The sequence below is a fragment of the Xyrauchen texanus genome, chromosome 1 (assembly GCF_025860055.1).
Source record: "Xyrauchen texanus isolate HMW12.3.18 chromosome 1, RBS_HiC_50CHRs, whole genome shotgun sequence".
NCBI classification, from domain to species: domain Eukaryota; kingdom Metazoa; phylum Chordata; class Actinopteri; order Cypriniformes; family Catostomidae; genus Xyrauchen; species Xyrauchen texanus.
Genome location: NC_068276.1, coordinates 45,168,658 through 45,186,210, shown reverse-complemented (window position 1 = coordinate 45,186,210; position 17,553 = coordinate 45,168,658). Strand labels below are relative to the sequence as shown.

At 35.9% G+C, this 17,553-nt stretch overlaps 2 protein-coding genes across 4 annotated transcripts in view; one reads left to right on the top strand and one right to left on the bottom strand.

Moving 5' to 3' along the window:
• LOC127660073 (paired amphipathic helix protein Sin3a-like) overlaps positions 1–3,493 on the top strand; it is a 28,891-nt gene extending 25,398 nt beyond the window's left edge. For both annotated transcript variants that reach the window (XM_052150255.1, XM_052150177.1), the window contains exons 20-21: positions 1,040–1,241; positions 1,982–3,493. In XM_052150255.1, the coding sequence (XP_052006215.1) occupies positions 1,040–1,241; positions 1,982–2,203 (424 nt within the window). In that variant the 3' untranslated portion in view covers positions 2,204–3,493. The remainder of the gene's footprint in view (positions 1–1,039; positions 1,242–1,981) is intronic.
• Positions 3,494–4,287: 794 nt separating this feature from the next.
• LOC127661981 (cellular retinoic acid-binding protein 1) lies at positions 4,288–12,046 on the bottom strand. 2 transcript variants are annotated; one of them, XM_052153052.1, is made up of 4 exons: positions 11,783–12,046; positions 10,288–10,466; positions 8,358–8,471; positions 4,288–4,621 (listed from the first exon to the last, which is right to left on the bottom strand). In XM_052153052.1, exons 1-4 carry the CDS (start codon positions 11,850–11,852, stop codon positions 4,571–4,573), a joined length of 414 nt encoding a protein of 137 aa, XP_052009012.1. In that variant the 5' UTR covers positions 11,853–12,046; the 3' UTR covers positions 4,288–4,570. The 2 variants fall into 2 exon arrangements, with proteins under 2 accessions (XP_052009012.1, XP_052008973.1); XM_052153013.1 differs by lacking the exon at positions 4,288–4,621 and adding an exon at positions 4,628–8,073.
• Positions 12,047–17,553: the final 5,507 nt, after the last annotated feature.

Here is a 17,553-nt window from a genome sequence, read left to right as displayed (position 1 = left end):
ATGTGAGGTTGAATAGTTGATTTTGTGCTGCTATTTTTGCTTTGATAAGTAATGCAACCAACATTTTTAGTGCATGGTCTGTATGCAATGTGTAATGCACTGTCAACCCATATCCTGGCCTTTTAACCCTTTCCCCGCCAGCGTTTTTAAAAAAAAAGTTGCCAGCCACCGCCAGGGTTTTTGACGATTTTCGCTAAACTTTAATGGCCCGCAGAATATTTTCTTCCATGAAGATATGAAGATGCTATATATCACAATAAAGATCTGAGCCTCTGCTTTTAGGCAAAAAAAAACTATTTTATTTTATCTTCATTTGTTCTTTTTTTATTGCGACTTGAACAGAGGTCGGTTTTGTCAAAAACAACATTTCAGACAAAAAGCTGATAAAAAGGCATGTTTATGTCTGATATTTTGAGCTTCTCAATACTCCACTTCTTCATGTTTGAGACGATCGCAGTCTGTTTCTTTGATCAAAGAGTTGCGTACTCTTTCAAAACATGCGGAGGGGTCTTCCTTACCGTATAACATGGAAACCCGGAAAATTCCGTGTTTGGCGGGGAAGCGTTTTTTCATAAAACACGGAAAATTCCGTGTTTGGCGGGAACCTTAATGCCTACCTGGTTTCTTTTTTTTGGGGACGATTGACTTGTTTCTTTAAGTGAAGTCCTGAATTCAAAATAAGAGTCATGGTTTCTATGCCCATTCACATCTTTAACCAATGGTAAGTATACTTTTCATTTTAGTCTTTAATTAAAGCAGTGAAATGACACATCCTTTTTTTCTTAGAAATCTGGATTTTGTACTTGATCAAAATGGTTTTTCCATGGATATGAGTTTTCAATGGAGATTATTTTGTCATATCTGTTGAGACCCAAGGTGCACTGTAGACAGTTGCATTCGTGCATTATTATTCTTTTTGATTGGGATCTTTCTCCTCCTACTCTGTCAGATGCCTTAACTTGTTTGATAGCATTTGTTCTAAATTTAAGAGACTAGGTTTAAAAAAGTAGTAAAAAGCTATCTGCTCTTTCTTTTAAAGGAACCTCCGGCGGATCCGGAAGTGCCAGAGAGGCCAAGAGATGCAAATGAGAGATGCCAAAGAATCAGCCAAAAAATCCTCAGAGGGTGGTGAGGATTCCAAGATGGAGTGCATGTTTAAGCTGAACTCCTACAAGATGGTGTATGTCTTCAAGTCAGAGGACTACATGTATCGACGCACAGCACAACTGAGAGCGCATCAGGTATGTAGGCGATGGAGGAATGTAGACTGCCTTGAAATCTCCAAAATGTCAAGAGTGATCACAAGTGGGCAGCGCTAAATAGATGTGTAAACATCCAAAGCATTTGTGATCACTCAAACCACATTTGGGAGTAAAAATTAATTACAACTTGTCCCTCCCTTTCTTTAAAATATTTTAAAATCTGCATTGCAGTGAGGCACTTACAATGGAAGAGAATTGGGCCAATTCATACTGTTCCAACCATATCAAAAGTATAGCCACAAGAACTGAACAATATGTGTATTAACATGAGAAAGAAAGAACGAAAGAAAGAAAATGGATGAGCTCTGCATAAATAAAATAAAAGCCTTGCTTTGTCAGCGCGAATGTTCGCTCCATGTGTGAATGACGCTTTAGGAATCAATTTAGATTCAAAATGTTAATCGTGACACAAATTTGCATTTGGTGTGCAAAGGCCTTAAACCATAAAAGCATAAAATACACATTTTAAACAACCTTACAGATAGTTTTAACAGAAGAAAAAAATTAAGTGCTTTTTAAAAAAGAATTAAGTCATATTTCTGCCTTTAAACCCTCCAAAAATTGTGCCTCAGATTTAAGTGCTTCACTGTAATCCATATTTTTGTCTGACTGAACGCTTGTGATCTGATCACTCTAAAACAACTTAATAACAGGTGTAAACAGGTCCAGTAGCTCTAATTGATTTTTTTTTATATATATATATATATAATTATTTTCAGTCTCACCAGCGAGTAAGCACTCGTCTGCACCAGCGCTTTCAGATGTGGCTGGACAGATGGTGTAAAGACCATGTGACCAGTGACATGGCTGCCACCACTTACAAGTGGCTGATGGGAGAGGGCCAGGACGGTCTGCTGCCCTGCAGAACCATCTGTGAGCCCAAGATCCTTCACTTCCATAACATCAACAAATATAAAGTCACCTACAGCACTACGTTGTAAAGATCAATTTTTAAGACATTTTATGTTGTTTTTATGATGACTGAAGTAGCACTGAAATTAAAATCTGACCGCCATCATGTTCTTTGGAGATTTCTCTCTATCTCTCTCTTTCTTTCTTTCTTTCTTTCTTTTTTTTACATTTTAGATTGGAGTCTTTTTTTCCCCTTGACTTTATAGCCAGTTAATTAATGTCCTTTAATCAAGAGGGCAAGATCATACTGACTGAATCTTGCAAATGTAGTTTATTCTCAAAACAAAAAGATTCACTTTTTGTCTTTTTTAGTGTCTTTTCATGAAAAGGATGGTTTACAAATACAGGTCAAGTCCATGCCCATTTGTATATATATTATTTTTTTATTATTAATATTTTTCATCTCCTCAAGGTGAATAGTAGTTTATTAGCAATGTTTTTTGTTTTGTTTTTTGTGGTTAACTTTAAACACATATATGCTCAAAAATGAGAATGTCAGACAATGACAGAAAATTTCTGATGTTTAAAAAAAGCCTCTGTGTCAGGTTATGCAGCTAAACCAGGACTGATTATGTACATTTCTACAGTATATTGTTCACAATCTACACAAAATGTAATCAAGGTCTATTTCAGAAGTCTCTTGTCACAGGTTAATTACAGCACTGTTAATGAAGGTATTACTGTTAATTAAAGTACCAGCCACAATATGTCAATCAGGAACACCAGAATAAGTCAAACAAGCTCTTGTAATGTAAATACTATGTATATATGCCAGACTGTATATATTCTGAGAACCGTCACTGTTATGTTGTTCAGCTATTAGACATCCTTATCCGCTTATTGGAGGAGGCTAATGCTGGTATGTTTAAGAAAACACAATGACTATTCTTACCAAAGGGAGTTCTTGTTTAAAATGTTTGGTCTGGTCACTCTGTCTCCTCTCTTTATGTGCTTATGGAAATGTTCGTTTCAACAGCTTCTAGTTTGTCCAGAACCTGAAATGTTGTATTGGATAATTTTTTCATGGCACTATATTTGGCCCTTATCTGAACTCGTCTTCATATTTGTGATATCACTGCCTGTGTTCTGAATAGAACTTAGAAATTATTCTGTTTGGTCCCATTTTTTCTCTTATAATGAGAAGTCTGGAAAAGGAACTTTGGACACTTAGGCGCTCTAAGGCTTGGGTTTATGCTGATAAATATGTAAAAACATATTTAAAGATGGCAATGATGGCATGTTTCTATGTTCTCATGTACAGCCCTTTTATATTATTCATTATTGTTTTAAAGATTTAAATAAAACAGAATTGTAGTAGATTACCCTGCTGTGTGTTGAGCTGGAATTATAACTTTGAGTAAATCAATAATGCTTGCTTTCACATTGAATTAAAGTCATGTACTCTTGATCAGAATGCATAATTAATGGCAGTACACTTAAAACAACGCTCTGTAGTTTTCCACACTGGCAGCAGAGGGAGCATTTGGAAAAATGTCCTGGGGCACAGTGGGGGAAAAAAAATCACATTAATGCATGCAGTTATTCATTTTAAAGGCAAGTTCTTGTAAACATTTTGCAAAAAAAAATTCTTAGTTCCTTACAAATACCAGTGTAACATTACGTTTTACTTTTGTTTTCTTTCTTTCTTTCAATAAACCTTTTATAGTTTAATGACCAAAAAAAAGTTTATTGGACTAAGGAGAGTAATACAAACCCTATAATTGTATTTAACACACACAGGGAGGGAAACATGGTTTAAAATGGCTCATTATTTAATTAAGATTTGGCCACATAGTAAAGTTAAGCAGTCTCTGGAGAAATGGGTCATAAAAGGCTCTCTAGGTCCATAATTCACGGAGCAAAGAACTTAGGCTGATGAGTGTGTTTTTTTCCTCTCACAAATTATTTTTAGTATTTTCATATGTTTCAATGTCTAATAATTTGATTAACAAGCTTTGCTATTAACAATATTTCCATTATTATAGGCTTTTTAAGTTTAAAATAAAAATATGATGGGTCAGATATTTTATCTTTTACATCCCTTTCAATAAAAAATAAATGCTGGTTTAAAGTTTGAAAATGGTAAAGAAATCAATCATATTAGAAATAATTAAATGTATATGTCTTTATTATTTCATGTTTAATGAGTAAGAAATCAGCCATGGTTGCAGAAAATCATTGTAATTGATTTACATTTTTTATATTCAACACAATATCATTCATATCAAATTAATAAGAAACATAAACATTAAAATCTAATAAGTACATTGAATAGACAAATATGTTAGGTCCTTAATCAAAGACAAAGTACCAGGTAACACACTATAGTGCAAGTTAATGATGAAATAAGGTTATTCTTCCAAAGTCGCAAGTGTTGGATTATCTCTCCATCCAGCTCATTCCCGCACATAAATCCGTGTGCACACCACATCGTCTGCCCCAAAGGTCTGAGCAAAGAAAATAAATAGAAAGAGAGAGAGAATACTATGAACTCTTTTTTTTTTTTTGAGTGTTATTCAGTTCATTTAGTCAAGTATATGAGCAAGGAAAGTTTAAGCACTGTAAGAATCACATCTGTACAAATGGAGCTTGTTTGAATTGTACATCAATGGAATGCATTTACTGACGTATTGATCGGTACCTGCTCTCTGTGGACCTGGAGGAGTCTAACAGCTCCACTCTCACGTTTGAGAGTTATAAACCATCACTCATGTCAAGGAGAGGAATAGAACGAAAACTGTCTGCCTCTGGTTTGATGGTGGCCTTACAAGTTTATCGCCATTTGAAAAGCACAGCTAAACAGAACTGGAGCAGCTGACATCAGCATACACCATCTGCACACCAGAGCAGGAAGAGAGACCACCTCACGGACTCTTTAAAAAATGATGTTAGGACAGGCCATCTGCTGTGTACAGCAGTGCCCTTGGAGACATCAGAAAGAGGAATGTCAGGCCCCTACACACTGCCAACATTCCTACGTGTAACATGATCAATTAGGTTTATTTGTACAGTCTGCTCTGGGCCACTGCCAGCAACCTTGCTGCATGATGCCCGCTTTATGTTAATGTGGCTATTTACCTAGAGCCACAAACATGAAGTATTACAGAGGGAAAATTAATAAAACTGATATAAAGTTTGTGTTAGACAATTATATCGCACAGTGCTTTGGTGCACCAGGCAAATCATTGATTCTTCAGATATACATGTCCCACAATTTTACTGGTAATTAGCTTTGACTATTGCAACTTTTCCACTTTGAAATGAATTGATTTTTATCACTAGTGTTCTTAACACAAATTGACCATTTTTATTTTATCATAACTAGTGCCATTTCCTGACAAAAGTGAAATAAAATAAATATACCTTTTTAAATACTAAAGTGTGTAATATCGAAGCCATTAGCATCACAAAATGGAATTTGCAAAAATAATCACTGTTTTCAAACAGATTCCTTAAAATCTCACTATCCATTTATTGTACACGTTTGTATAAGATAGTCCCACCCCAAACGCACCATTGGTTAAACCAGTGTTGCTGTGTAGGGTTGGATCAGGGCTGCATTTCCCGAAAGCATTGTGAGATTATGTTGATCGTAGAGTCCATTGGCGCCAATGGCTTCTACGATCTACTTGGAAACGCAGCCCTGGTTGGTTAGGTTTAGTGGGAGTGTTAGGGTTAGCTCTTAGTGAATACGACCTATCAGGTAGCACTTTCCTAATTATTAGTACTGATTTGTCCAATCACATATGGCTTTCCTTATGAATATAACTAACTCTTCCTACGTTTTAGAAATGTATGGACGGAACGATCAAAAGAGCAGATTTTGATAATGCCACTTTAAGGTAAAAATGACCAACAACTGACATACTTTTATTTAACTACATATCAAGCTGGGATACAAGAAACAATCTTAACTGAAAACATTTCATCAGCATCAAAAGGTAATTTTTTTTTTTTATATTTCCCTCATATACAAAATACAAACTCCCTAATTCTTTCCGGTCGATGTTCTCAGGAAGGTGCACATGAAAACACGTTCAGCAGGACATGCTAATGTAAACACAGAGAAGTTGTGTGCAACGGTTAAACCATCCGTGTAGTGCATGGTGATTGAGTGCGAATGCCCCCCCATCTGGCACCAACAATCATCCATGTGATTATCTAATCAGCCGATCATGTGGCAGCAGTGCATAACATCATGCAGATACAGGTCAGGAGCTTCTGGTTTGAGGATTTCTATAACTGCTAATATCCTGGGATTTTCACACACGATAGTCTCTAGAATTGACTCAGAATGGTGCCAAAAACATCCAGTGAGCGGGCCGTTCTTTATATGGAAATGCCTTGTTGATGAGGTCAACAGAGAATGGCCAGACTCGTTCAAACTGACAAAGCCTACGGTAACTCAGATAACCGCTCTGTACAATTGTGGTGCGAAAACAGCATCTGAAATGCTATTCTGAGATACGGGTTGGCGCTATTTTGGCGGCATGAGGGGGACCTACACAATATTAGGCAGGGGGTTTTAATGTTGTGGCTAATCGGTGTATATAGATCATACAGTATTATAGTATAAATATACAAACCTTTTTCTTTTCCTCTATTTACCAGCAACATAAATCTACTACATTTAATACACGTGTGATATACAAATTGTGAATATTTTGTCAACACTATAAGCTGTCAGGACAGTCAGAGGTTGTGTCTGGTGAGGTGACAATTCAATAGATAAAGCTGAAAATCAGTTTAGAAACCATCCTCTATTCTCAATTTATTCATTCATCAAAAAATAATCAATATATATATAATACATGTTTGGCATGACAGCACACATTGTCTTTGTATTTGACAGTGTTGACTCATATTGTTAGATGGCAAGGAAAAGCATTTTGTGAGACAATGGATCAGTAGGTTGCACAAGGAGGTTTAGTCCAATATCTCAAGATTTAGATAAGTTATTTTAAATGTTTTTTTTTTTTGTTTGTTTTTTAAATGAAAGGATTTAATTTCATCAGAAGATTTTAATTTCAAAAAGCCATTCCAACAGCAAAGGTTACATTCATTCGCAACGTGTGTTGTGTAAAAATAAGCTGCAGTTGGTCTAATACTTAATTGCATGATTATTCAGCTAATGACAAAACAGCAGCTGAATGGGGAAGATGCGTCACCTCTTATTCACCACCATGCATTCACAAGCCTCTCTTTACTTATAAGCTTGAAGGAGCTTTGATGTGAGCCAGATATCACCATTTTGCTGCTCTGCATAACATTTTCAATGCAGCTAAGAAGCTACAGATATGACTTCAACATAACTTGTCATTTGTATGCTGCAATGCCACCTACTGTGTCAAGGTCCATGAGTGCATTTACAGTATGTACCAAAAATATGACTGGACACAAGTTGTGCTGTGTTAATGGTCAAGCATATTTCTCTGTTGAGGTCATTTATTTAGCAATAAGAGCTACTGTTTAGCCTTGGAAATTTGAGCAACTGGTTACTGGAATAAATTGGAATAAACAAATACAATATTGGGCCTTGGCTTAACAAATAGGCTGTTTTATAAAGTGATTATATATAAAGTAAACTTTTTGTATTGCATTGATAAAATCTTGTAGGTTTTGCAGAGGATATGACTCTAGGTCTTGTTCACTTGTCCTTCACAAGTTACCTTTGTTTAATGCTTATGAATGGCTTTTCATGGCAAATATTTTCAGTGACCCATGTGAAGAATGGTGAAAATAATTTCACAGCATGAGTGTTTCAACCATTGCAAGTCTTTCAAAAATCCACTTTAAAGTTCACAACTGATACTTGAATTGAGAGAGGGAGACATGTGATGTCCCTCAAGGGCAGCAAAGCCAGTGAATAAAGCCAGAAATAAAACCTTCTCCTCAGTTCCTATAAAACAGAGCAGACAAGATGTTTACCCATGCTGCATTTTTGTTACAATTCCAAACAAAATCCACGAAAAACCAGAGAGGTTTCTGATGGGTGTTCGTAATCACAAAACAGAATGGAATATGTCTAATTGTTTCCTCACGATAGAAGAACAGTTTAAATTATCAGCATATGCAGAGACCTCCATTGTGAGAAGATGAGTGGCAAAGATAGTGGCTTTTCTCTAAAAGGATATTTCTCAATGGCATATAGTCCTGCAGAAAAAAAACTAAACACCTCCTCACCAGGATGAGCTCATTGCCTCTCAGCTCTCGTACCCAGAACGTTTTAGGGCCTTTACCATCCACAAGGGTTTGCCTGCAGGTTATCTTGTTCTCTGTCTCCCATGTGGCCAGGCTCTGTGAATAATTACAAGATAATGGTAATCTCACAAAAACACAGAGCAAAGCCCTCTGAAGATGGACATCTGTATCTGAATGTGGGTCAATGACCCTTTTTTTGTGTGTGTGGATATTGTGTGTGGAAGTATCTTGCTAAATCAAAGTTAGATGGCATAATCAGAGAAAGAGAGAGAGGGAGACCCCTTTAGACCTTCATGTCTGTGTGTGAAGTTTAAAAAGCAATTCTGATGTTTTGAAATGTTTATGAAAGACACATTTTATGCATATTAAATGTATAAATACCTTATATGTTTGAATATGTATGATTATGTTTACTCTCATATGCATTCAAGGAGCAAGGTAAGTATTTTAAGAGCTTTTACATGACTTATGATTACACCACTTGACATTTCTAAAGTTATTAAATTCTTAATAATAATTGAATTACCTTGGACAACCTTATTTATCAATGAGATGTACAATGTGAATTAAAAAAGAAAAGAAAAAGCTGATCTTCAAGAACTTTTCCGATCTTTCTCTGAGGTATTATTCTGCATCAGTCTTTATCTATAATCAACGAAATTCATTGAATTGTAATGTTTCCAGATGCATTTAATTGGCACAATGGTAGTTAACATAACACTTTTGGAAACTTGGAATGTCCTGCACTATTTTTAACACCATTATGCTAACTATTTTAAGATTGTGCATGCAGCTTTTATGACATATTAAGATGAGAAACTAAGTGGAATATTTGCACATTTAAAGATTAATTTGTCATACATGACCATTACAAATGAAGGCTAAAGGTGATTAAATGTTAAAATTCTGTCAAAAAATGGTGACCAGTTACATGGCATACATACTTTGTCTGACACATTCATTTAAGTTTTAACCTTAAATATTAGCCATGGAAAATATGCATCAACTACCCACATCAAAACTCTTAGGTCATTGGTTTAAGGGTGTGAATCATAAGTAATAAATAATGAAGACAGGTCATAAACAGGTGACCTGCTACATCATTGCGATGAGTCACAATTATATTTCACCCTTGTGTATAACCCATCTGACTGGCCCTATATGACTACCACATGCGCCTTTGATATTATTCACTGTCTGTGGACTTATTTCTTTGTACTCATCAAAATGGCTTAACTTAATGAATGTTTTATGTTGATATCCTCTGCCAAAACACCAAATCCATTTAAGTCAATTCATGTCAAAAACAGATGCATATTTTGTGCCAGACCTGTGGTAACTTTTATTTGCCCATGAAGGCAACAGTCACAAAGGTTAGCTTGTTAAAAAATTCTCCAACACATGACAGTTTAGTCTGCTGCCACCCACTGCCCTCTCAGCAGCCTCTGATGGGTCGACAGGCTCAGAATGAAATCTCTATGCCCTCAGGAAACACATCCCATCTTATCAGCACTTATCAATTCTTCAGCATGCAAACATTATTTTAGTCTGTGCTGAGTCTGATCCCTTTAGATCCACTCAAATCTAGGTGGAATACATAAGGTTGGCTTAGCTAGCATGCAGTCTTGCTTTAAGGGGCTTGTGTGTCATGATTTTGAGCCAGTAATTTTAGATGTTACCTCATGATTTTTTTTTTAGTATGTCCACTGTTTTTTACATTGTATATTGTGTGGAAATGTGTTAGTTGTTTTATAATGTGTATATTTGAATGTTAACACGTGTCTGTTGTTGCATGCTGAGCAGATTTCCAATGTGACCAAGGTAAATCCCAGTATCTCATTTGTACTAGCGAATAAAAGAGAATCGAATTCTGAAAGCACACAAATCAAACTCTCTCCAAAGCTGTAATTACCTTGCACTTCCGACCATCCACAGTCTCCTCACTGAACTCTTGTCCTATTTGAAAGTTGATTTCTGTGGTCCTCACAGTCGTGGAAGTTTTGATGTAGAATTGCTCACCATTCTGACGAATCTCCACATGGGGTTTTGAGGCTGCTGCACAGGCTACCTTCCTCAGCATAGCATTAACCCCTATATGTTACACAAATTATGTTAAATGAATCATGCAAAATTAGTCACTTTTCTCCTGCAAAAGTATTCTATTTAATGTCACCGAAGCCATGATTAGGAGTAAATTAAGGCTCTGCGTAATTTAAGTATGGTTCTTTATAAATATATACACAATATACAATAATCATGTCAAGACCTTAATAATCAATATAATCTCTTTAAACACTCTCTTCAATCTCAATCAAGTGTCTCTTGATTCCCTTCTATGTTCTAATTATCCTCTAGCATACCACACAGTAATTTCCCCAAGACGGGTATAGTTATATCATCTATTTGCACCTGCTGCACTAGATACCAGGACAAAGGAAATATCTGAATTGAATCTGTGTGGCTTTCATGTTTTTTTTTTAATGATTGTGATTGACTGACTTACATAACTGGGGCAAAGCACGTATTCATAGAGCTGTGGTATGCTATTTCCTGCATAAATAGTTATCAAGGACCACAATGCAGATTGTTATCAGCAGATGTTTCAAATAAGGGGTTGCAATGACAGGGTGTTGACTGGAAGGTATGCCATGGCCCTTGGCCTTGTGTTGTGCCAAGTTGGACAATGTTGAAACTCTGCTACTAATTACAAACATATTGGAAGTATTGGCACAGGATTTTAAAATATCTGGGTGAGTAACTGTCTGATCATTTGCTTAAATACACTCAATACTCTCTATGCCTGGAAAAATCTCAGAGGTTGCACAGTTGTCTATGGAACAGCAAGCTTCAATTTAATTGACCATGATATGATATCACATATTCTTTTTTTTTTTTTTTTTGACTGGGAAAATATTACTGGAATCCCTTGATACTGAAATTTCTCTATTTCAAAATCTTGCAAGACTGAATCAGACAATTTCTCCAAATCATAAGATGCAATTCTAAATCAAGAGCATTATAGCTATGCTTCAAGTTTTTATCGGTATTAAATCTAATAATAATAAGAAAAAAAATCAAAGCTACTGAGTGGGTGCATTTTGGTTCCCCTTGCTAAAACTCAAGACTGTCTCTAGCTTTGAAAATCTGAATAAGAATCCGGGCAACACATGCTGCCAATGAAACAAAAGAGACTGAACGAGATGCCCAACAGCCTGAAAATAATGGTGATTTACTCTTCACACTAGTTAATCCATGAATATGCTATTGAAGAACAAACAGCAGAGCAGAGGAGCCCTGATGCAGCCTAGACAAGGGGGTAAAAAAGTCTGGTGATCACACAGCATACACACTGCTCACTTAGTGGAGGTTGAAATGATGGCAAAGATCAAACTGAGAGGATTTCTTACCAAGTGCTTTGAGGAGTTCTTCGAAATTCTCACTGCTCTTCATCTTCCAGGTTCCTGCGAAATTGGCCATCTTTTCCCACCCTTTTTATCAGCCTTACTTAGCTTGCCTTACTTTTAATTCAGAGACCAGATTAATAAATCAGCTTTGCACCACTTTTTTTATTTTCCAGATCTAACAACCTGTCAGTTCAACTCATTTGCCTTCTTCCTATCTTTTTTTTTACCCCGTCTCGTCTACACTGTCACCCTCTCTTTCTTTCTGTCTCTCTGTTATGCCTTCTGGACCACTGCTGATAGCAAGCATCTGTGACGTACGTCAGAGATCCCTCCCTCCTACTCAGATGGACATAATGCCGTACAGAAGCCTCCATTCTCTAATGCTTCCATTCATCACTTACATACTAGTTGGATTGTCACATTAACTTTCATATGAAGTGCTTGCAGAGTTAAGGATTCTGCCACTCTCAGTTGCATTAATGTTTTGGATGAAAATACATTTAAGCTATAGGTTTCCCTTTTCTTTTACTAGACTTTTTAAAACTTCTAGATAGTGCTACTATGGCACCCAGGATTAATGTCTGAGTCTTATTTGTTGCAATTAGTCCAGTTGATGAAATTGGGAGTGTATACAACCTGAAACATGCCTTTTGAATAAGGGTTGACCATGTCCTTGATACATTTCCTATGAAGACCCATTCATACTGGGCTCTGCCTCCCAAGAGAAGGACAGGAGCCCCAAGAGAGAAAGAGGGCACCCCCTCCCCCCTTGCCCTCCTCTGCAGTCTGATTTGTTCCTGTCCTGATGGTTTCATTTATCTTTTTGACAAAGTGCCTTTGAGACGGCAGTTGATAATTAATGTAGAGAGAGGGCAGAGAGCGCTTTGTCATTTCTCCAGGAAGTGTCCAAGAGAAGGAATGGACCCATCTACTCCCTTACTTGCCCTCATCAGCCACTGTTTGTCCCATCAATCAATTGATTTGGTATGGGCCTTTAAATGTTAGTGTGCGTGTGAATGTCTTTTTTCTCTTTTGTTTTTATAAGGTGACTGTGTCAATGTGTGGTCAGAGAAACAGACTTTTCTATGCCAAGACCATGATGTGTAAGGTCTCTTTTTAGTTTTTAAAATCCCTCCCTCAAGAACTTGCAGAACATGTGTAGCCGGTGGTTTGAAAATTATCACCACAGGATACAAAAATAGCTTTTGGGGTTTTATTCTGACGGCTGTCTGTTTTTGTACTATTTTGAAGAATGAAAAATTGGATTAAAAGCCAGGAGTATTCTGACCATTTTTAAATGTGACTCAAAAAGAACAATGTCCCAAATGAGAGCAATGGTAGAGGCTAATGTCAAAAGAAATTACAAAGAGGGAATTATCTTAACCATATACTTCAACACAGACTTGATATATGCTTATAACTTTCACAACATTTTATACATTCAAGCACTTAAGTACTTGCTCAAACCACTCAAAGCATTCTATGCATTTCCAACCAGGCTTTAAAGACATGTACAACAGTTTAAACAGTACAATTCTCATTACACATGTTCTAATTACACATGTTTTCAAGTATAACACGTATCACACCTATTTAGAGAACACTCTGGGCTCTAAATCTTTAAATAAGTTATGTTCAGTGTTGGGAGGTTTACTTTTGAAATGTATTCCACTACAGATTACAGAATACATGCTGTAAAACATGTTTGCACAGAACGTGGTCAGAATCCACACATGCAACCCATTTGCATCCTTCAAATACGATCCATAACACACACTCAGTTTTAACATACAGTTCTTCACATATAATGCATTTATGAGCATTTTTTGCAAAATGTGATATTTACCCAAATAATTATCACTGACGAACAAAACCAGGAGCTCTCTTGCCCAACGTATGATCTCACGTTCTAACCAGCACATATGTATGGAGATATAATTGTTCCTAATTCAGAGACAAATGGAAAGAGATCACAAACAGAAAGTTGGTTCTCAAATAAATTAAATGATATCCACAAATAAATGAAATAGTTAATAAAGTAGTTTCACAAAAATAAAGTGAATTCACAAATAAATAAAATGAAACAAATATTTACAAATATATTATTTAACTCACAAACACAACTGTCCAGCATTCATTTGTGGATGGCAGCTCATGTGTGAATTCTGAAACATTTCATGCGTGAGAGCTGCGGGCAATCCACAAATAGGTGGACTGTACTCATCGTCTACTCAAGCCAATCAGATAATGGATACATTACTCGGACCAATCGTATACATACAATCTTCAACCAATCATGCTTTGTTTTACTATCAGGGGGACCAGTATCACAGCTCTCATGAGCATGGATTCAAGGCCGCAAACCTTTAAAGAAACGGACGCCATCAGAGGAGTACTGTGATTTAAGGTTTGTATAATTTTTAAGGCTGTAGATGTAACGCGTTAATGCAGTGCGATTAATTTGACAAAAAATAACGCATAAAACAAATGTACGCAATTAATCGCATGCCCACAGACCATAATAATGAAGATTCCTGAGAAATGCAAGCTTGTAGTACCACCTGTTTACTCCAGAAGGCAGTAAGTGAAATTTCAGCTGAATGAGCAATGCACAGTTTATACAGTGAAGAAAACAATCTTCAGCAGACATACAACACAAACACTCAAAGGAGCACAAATGCGATCTAAGGGATCTCAAGATGTGTTTAAAGATTGAGTATTAAACTATATTTAACTTGACACATGTTTATGACACAACACACCTGAGACGTCTGACGTACTGTAGGTGTAAATTGATGGGCCCTTAAACAAGCCCTCATAATAAAATCTCCAACTGATTGACAAATTCACTTGTGAAATGGATTGCTGTGAACTGAATAACAATGATTGACTTATGATCAATAATATGGTAGTAAACAATACATTGTATTCTAAAGCCGCTTTTTGTATTGTCTTATCAATGATTAACTCTTCTGCTACAAGAATGTAATGCATTTTAATTATCTGAATATTTTATATATATATATTTTTTTTTAAAATTTAAAGATAACTATGTATAATTATATATTTATATAAATATGTATACTCATTATATATTGAGTTATTGTTATATGAGGGGCTTTCACAACAAATATTTGTATATGCAGTTAATCGCAATTAATTAATCGGTACACCATGTAATTAAATGAAAAATGTTAATCGATTGACAGCCCTAATAATTTTCTCTCAGTTATATGCCGACAGCTGAAAATTGCCCATTTGTAGAGTGTCCTAATCATTAGCTTTATGGCTAACCTGGCTGACTGTACGAGTCTGCTATTTGAATTTTAACCAAGTTTCTTGACTGAAATGTGTCGTAAACACCTTTACCCTTAATGTTACATGGCAGATCCAAACAGACACACTACTAGACACAACAAAAGATCAGTAGTACAGATATTGCCTTTTTAAAACATGAATCATATTAAATAATCTTAGGAGCACAAACCCTATATTAATAAAGTTGTGTTGATGAGTTAAAATTATAATCATTTTAAATAAATATTTTTTTCATTTGCAAATCTCATTTCATTTTTGTGAAACTCCTTACATTTATTTGTGGATCTCATTACATTTATTTTTGAACCGACTTTTTATTTGTGAATCTCTTTCCATTTGTCTCTGAATTAGGACCAATTCTATCTCCATACAGATGTGTGTAACACAGCGGATGTCGCAAAACTTAAACTTAAAGGGGCCACATCCAATTTATTACCAGAATTAATTACATTAAATTTCTCCTCTTGGCTACACATGTAAAGGTTATATTGCAATGGCATTGAACCCCACCACATATTCCAAACCTGTACCATTTTCTTTTTTCAGTAAATTTTTAGACAACATGCCCAAGTCATCATTCACTTTCATTGTATGAAGAAACATAAAATGTAATTAAAGTGGATGGCATATAACATCTCCTTTTGTGTTCCACGGGGAAAAAAAAAGTAATGTACGTTTTGAACAATATAAGAAAATGGTGATAAAATGTTTTATTTTTTTTGGTCAACCATGCCTTTAAGTCATTTTTGCTTTAAGAAAATCTGTACTGTTAACTCCCGTGAACACCCATACATGTTAGCAGATGCCTTTATTGTACCTCTGATGGGGCTCAGATGGAGCCGGTTTTATCTGTCATACCAGATTAAATCACAAATCACCCATCGACATACACTAATGGAGAACATCCATCATCTTCCTGCTCGTCAACAAAAACACCCTGTTCCCTGATGTTTCAGATATAGACACCACAGATTCGTTAGTGCATCTATTACACCAAAAGTTATTTTTCACTCTATTTTATCTAATGGAAGTTCCCAGTAGGAGCACCCATGCACTGCCCTGGGCTTTGACTATGGCCATTTTGGACCACAAGTTAATTTGATAGGAGCAGTAGGCTATTTCAGACTCCTGTCCACTTTGATCACTCCGTTGCTTGATCATTTATGTTGACCTCAAACGAATCAGTGATTGGGTTGTCAGACCCGAGAAAACTCAAGTTTTTGTATAATGTTGTTGATAGTTCACCAAAAATGTATACAAATAAAATGTCATCATTTACTCATACTCACAATGTAACAAAAACTCACCCTGGTCTCATACATTCATGTTAGGCCTACTATAGCTACATTTTTGCTAAATAATCTTTCGGAGGCTTGTTGAAGGTAAAGCATCAGTTTCCTGGTGGAATAAAGACTAAAGGCACTTTGACAATAATGGCATGAGTAAAAGTTTATAAACATGCAATTTTTGCCCTCTTATGAACGTAATGCTATCTTATGACATCAAAACACTTTTACTAGCACACATCTTGTAAGACGAGTTATTTTAACATTTGCATTACATTACCAACTACTTATACAAGAATATACACACATTATCAAGGTGTGTGGTACCTCAACTAAGATCCATCCAGGGAAGCACACAAATCGACAAGTGAGCCAAAATGTCACAGAAGCACCATCAAATAATGGAAGCATCAGCAATTGTGTTTTTCATCTCACATTTGCTTTTTATTACTCTATCAGTTTGATAACTATTTTTTTTTTTTTATTATTATAGAATAAATATTATTACAGAGAAACCAAAGAAATAAAATCAAAATGAATCATGCCATTTATGTTTTATGAGAAAGGACAGTAATGCTCTCTTCAGTGGACCATAGCCGTTGCAGGCATTCAGATAGTGGTTTTGGCCCCAGTGATGAAGACTGTGTCATTGAGTTCTGGCTGAGACATGGATCATTGGCAGCACTTTCCTTGCCTGAGGCCCTAATCACATGCAGCACTAGTTTATCACAGCTGCACATCACACCCCATCCCAACATATTGCCTTAAACACGCTGATAACTTGCCATTGTTGTTTTCTACTCTCAAAGAAAATATCAAATTTTGTGCCTTCTTCATTCTTAATGTTTAGAATGTAAATTATGAAACAGCAGATAATAGCATCTTCTATATGTAAATATGCATTTTTTTGTAACCTCAGTTCCCAATTTATGTTTATTGTGTATTTTAGCCTTTCACCACCTTAGTCTCGTTCAAGTTCTTTTATTTAAAGTATAGCTTTCAGACAAAATACATCCCAAATGCAAAAAATAAAACTCTTTGACATTGAACCTATGTTATTCTTGTTTAGGTAGTTGTTTTTCCCTTTGTTTATCTCCTCATGCTGGTCCAGATTTCACATCTTTTCTACACATAAAAAGTCATGTTTAAACGTGTGACATCACCTCTTCC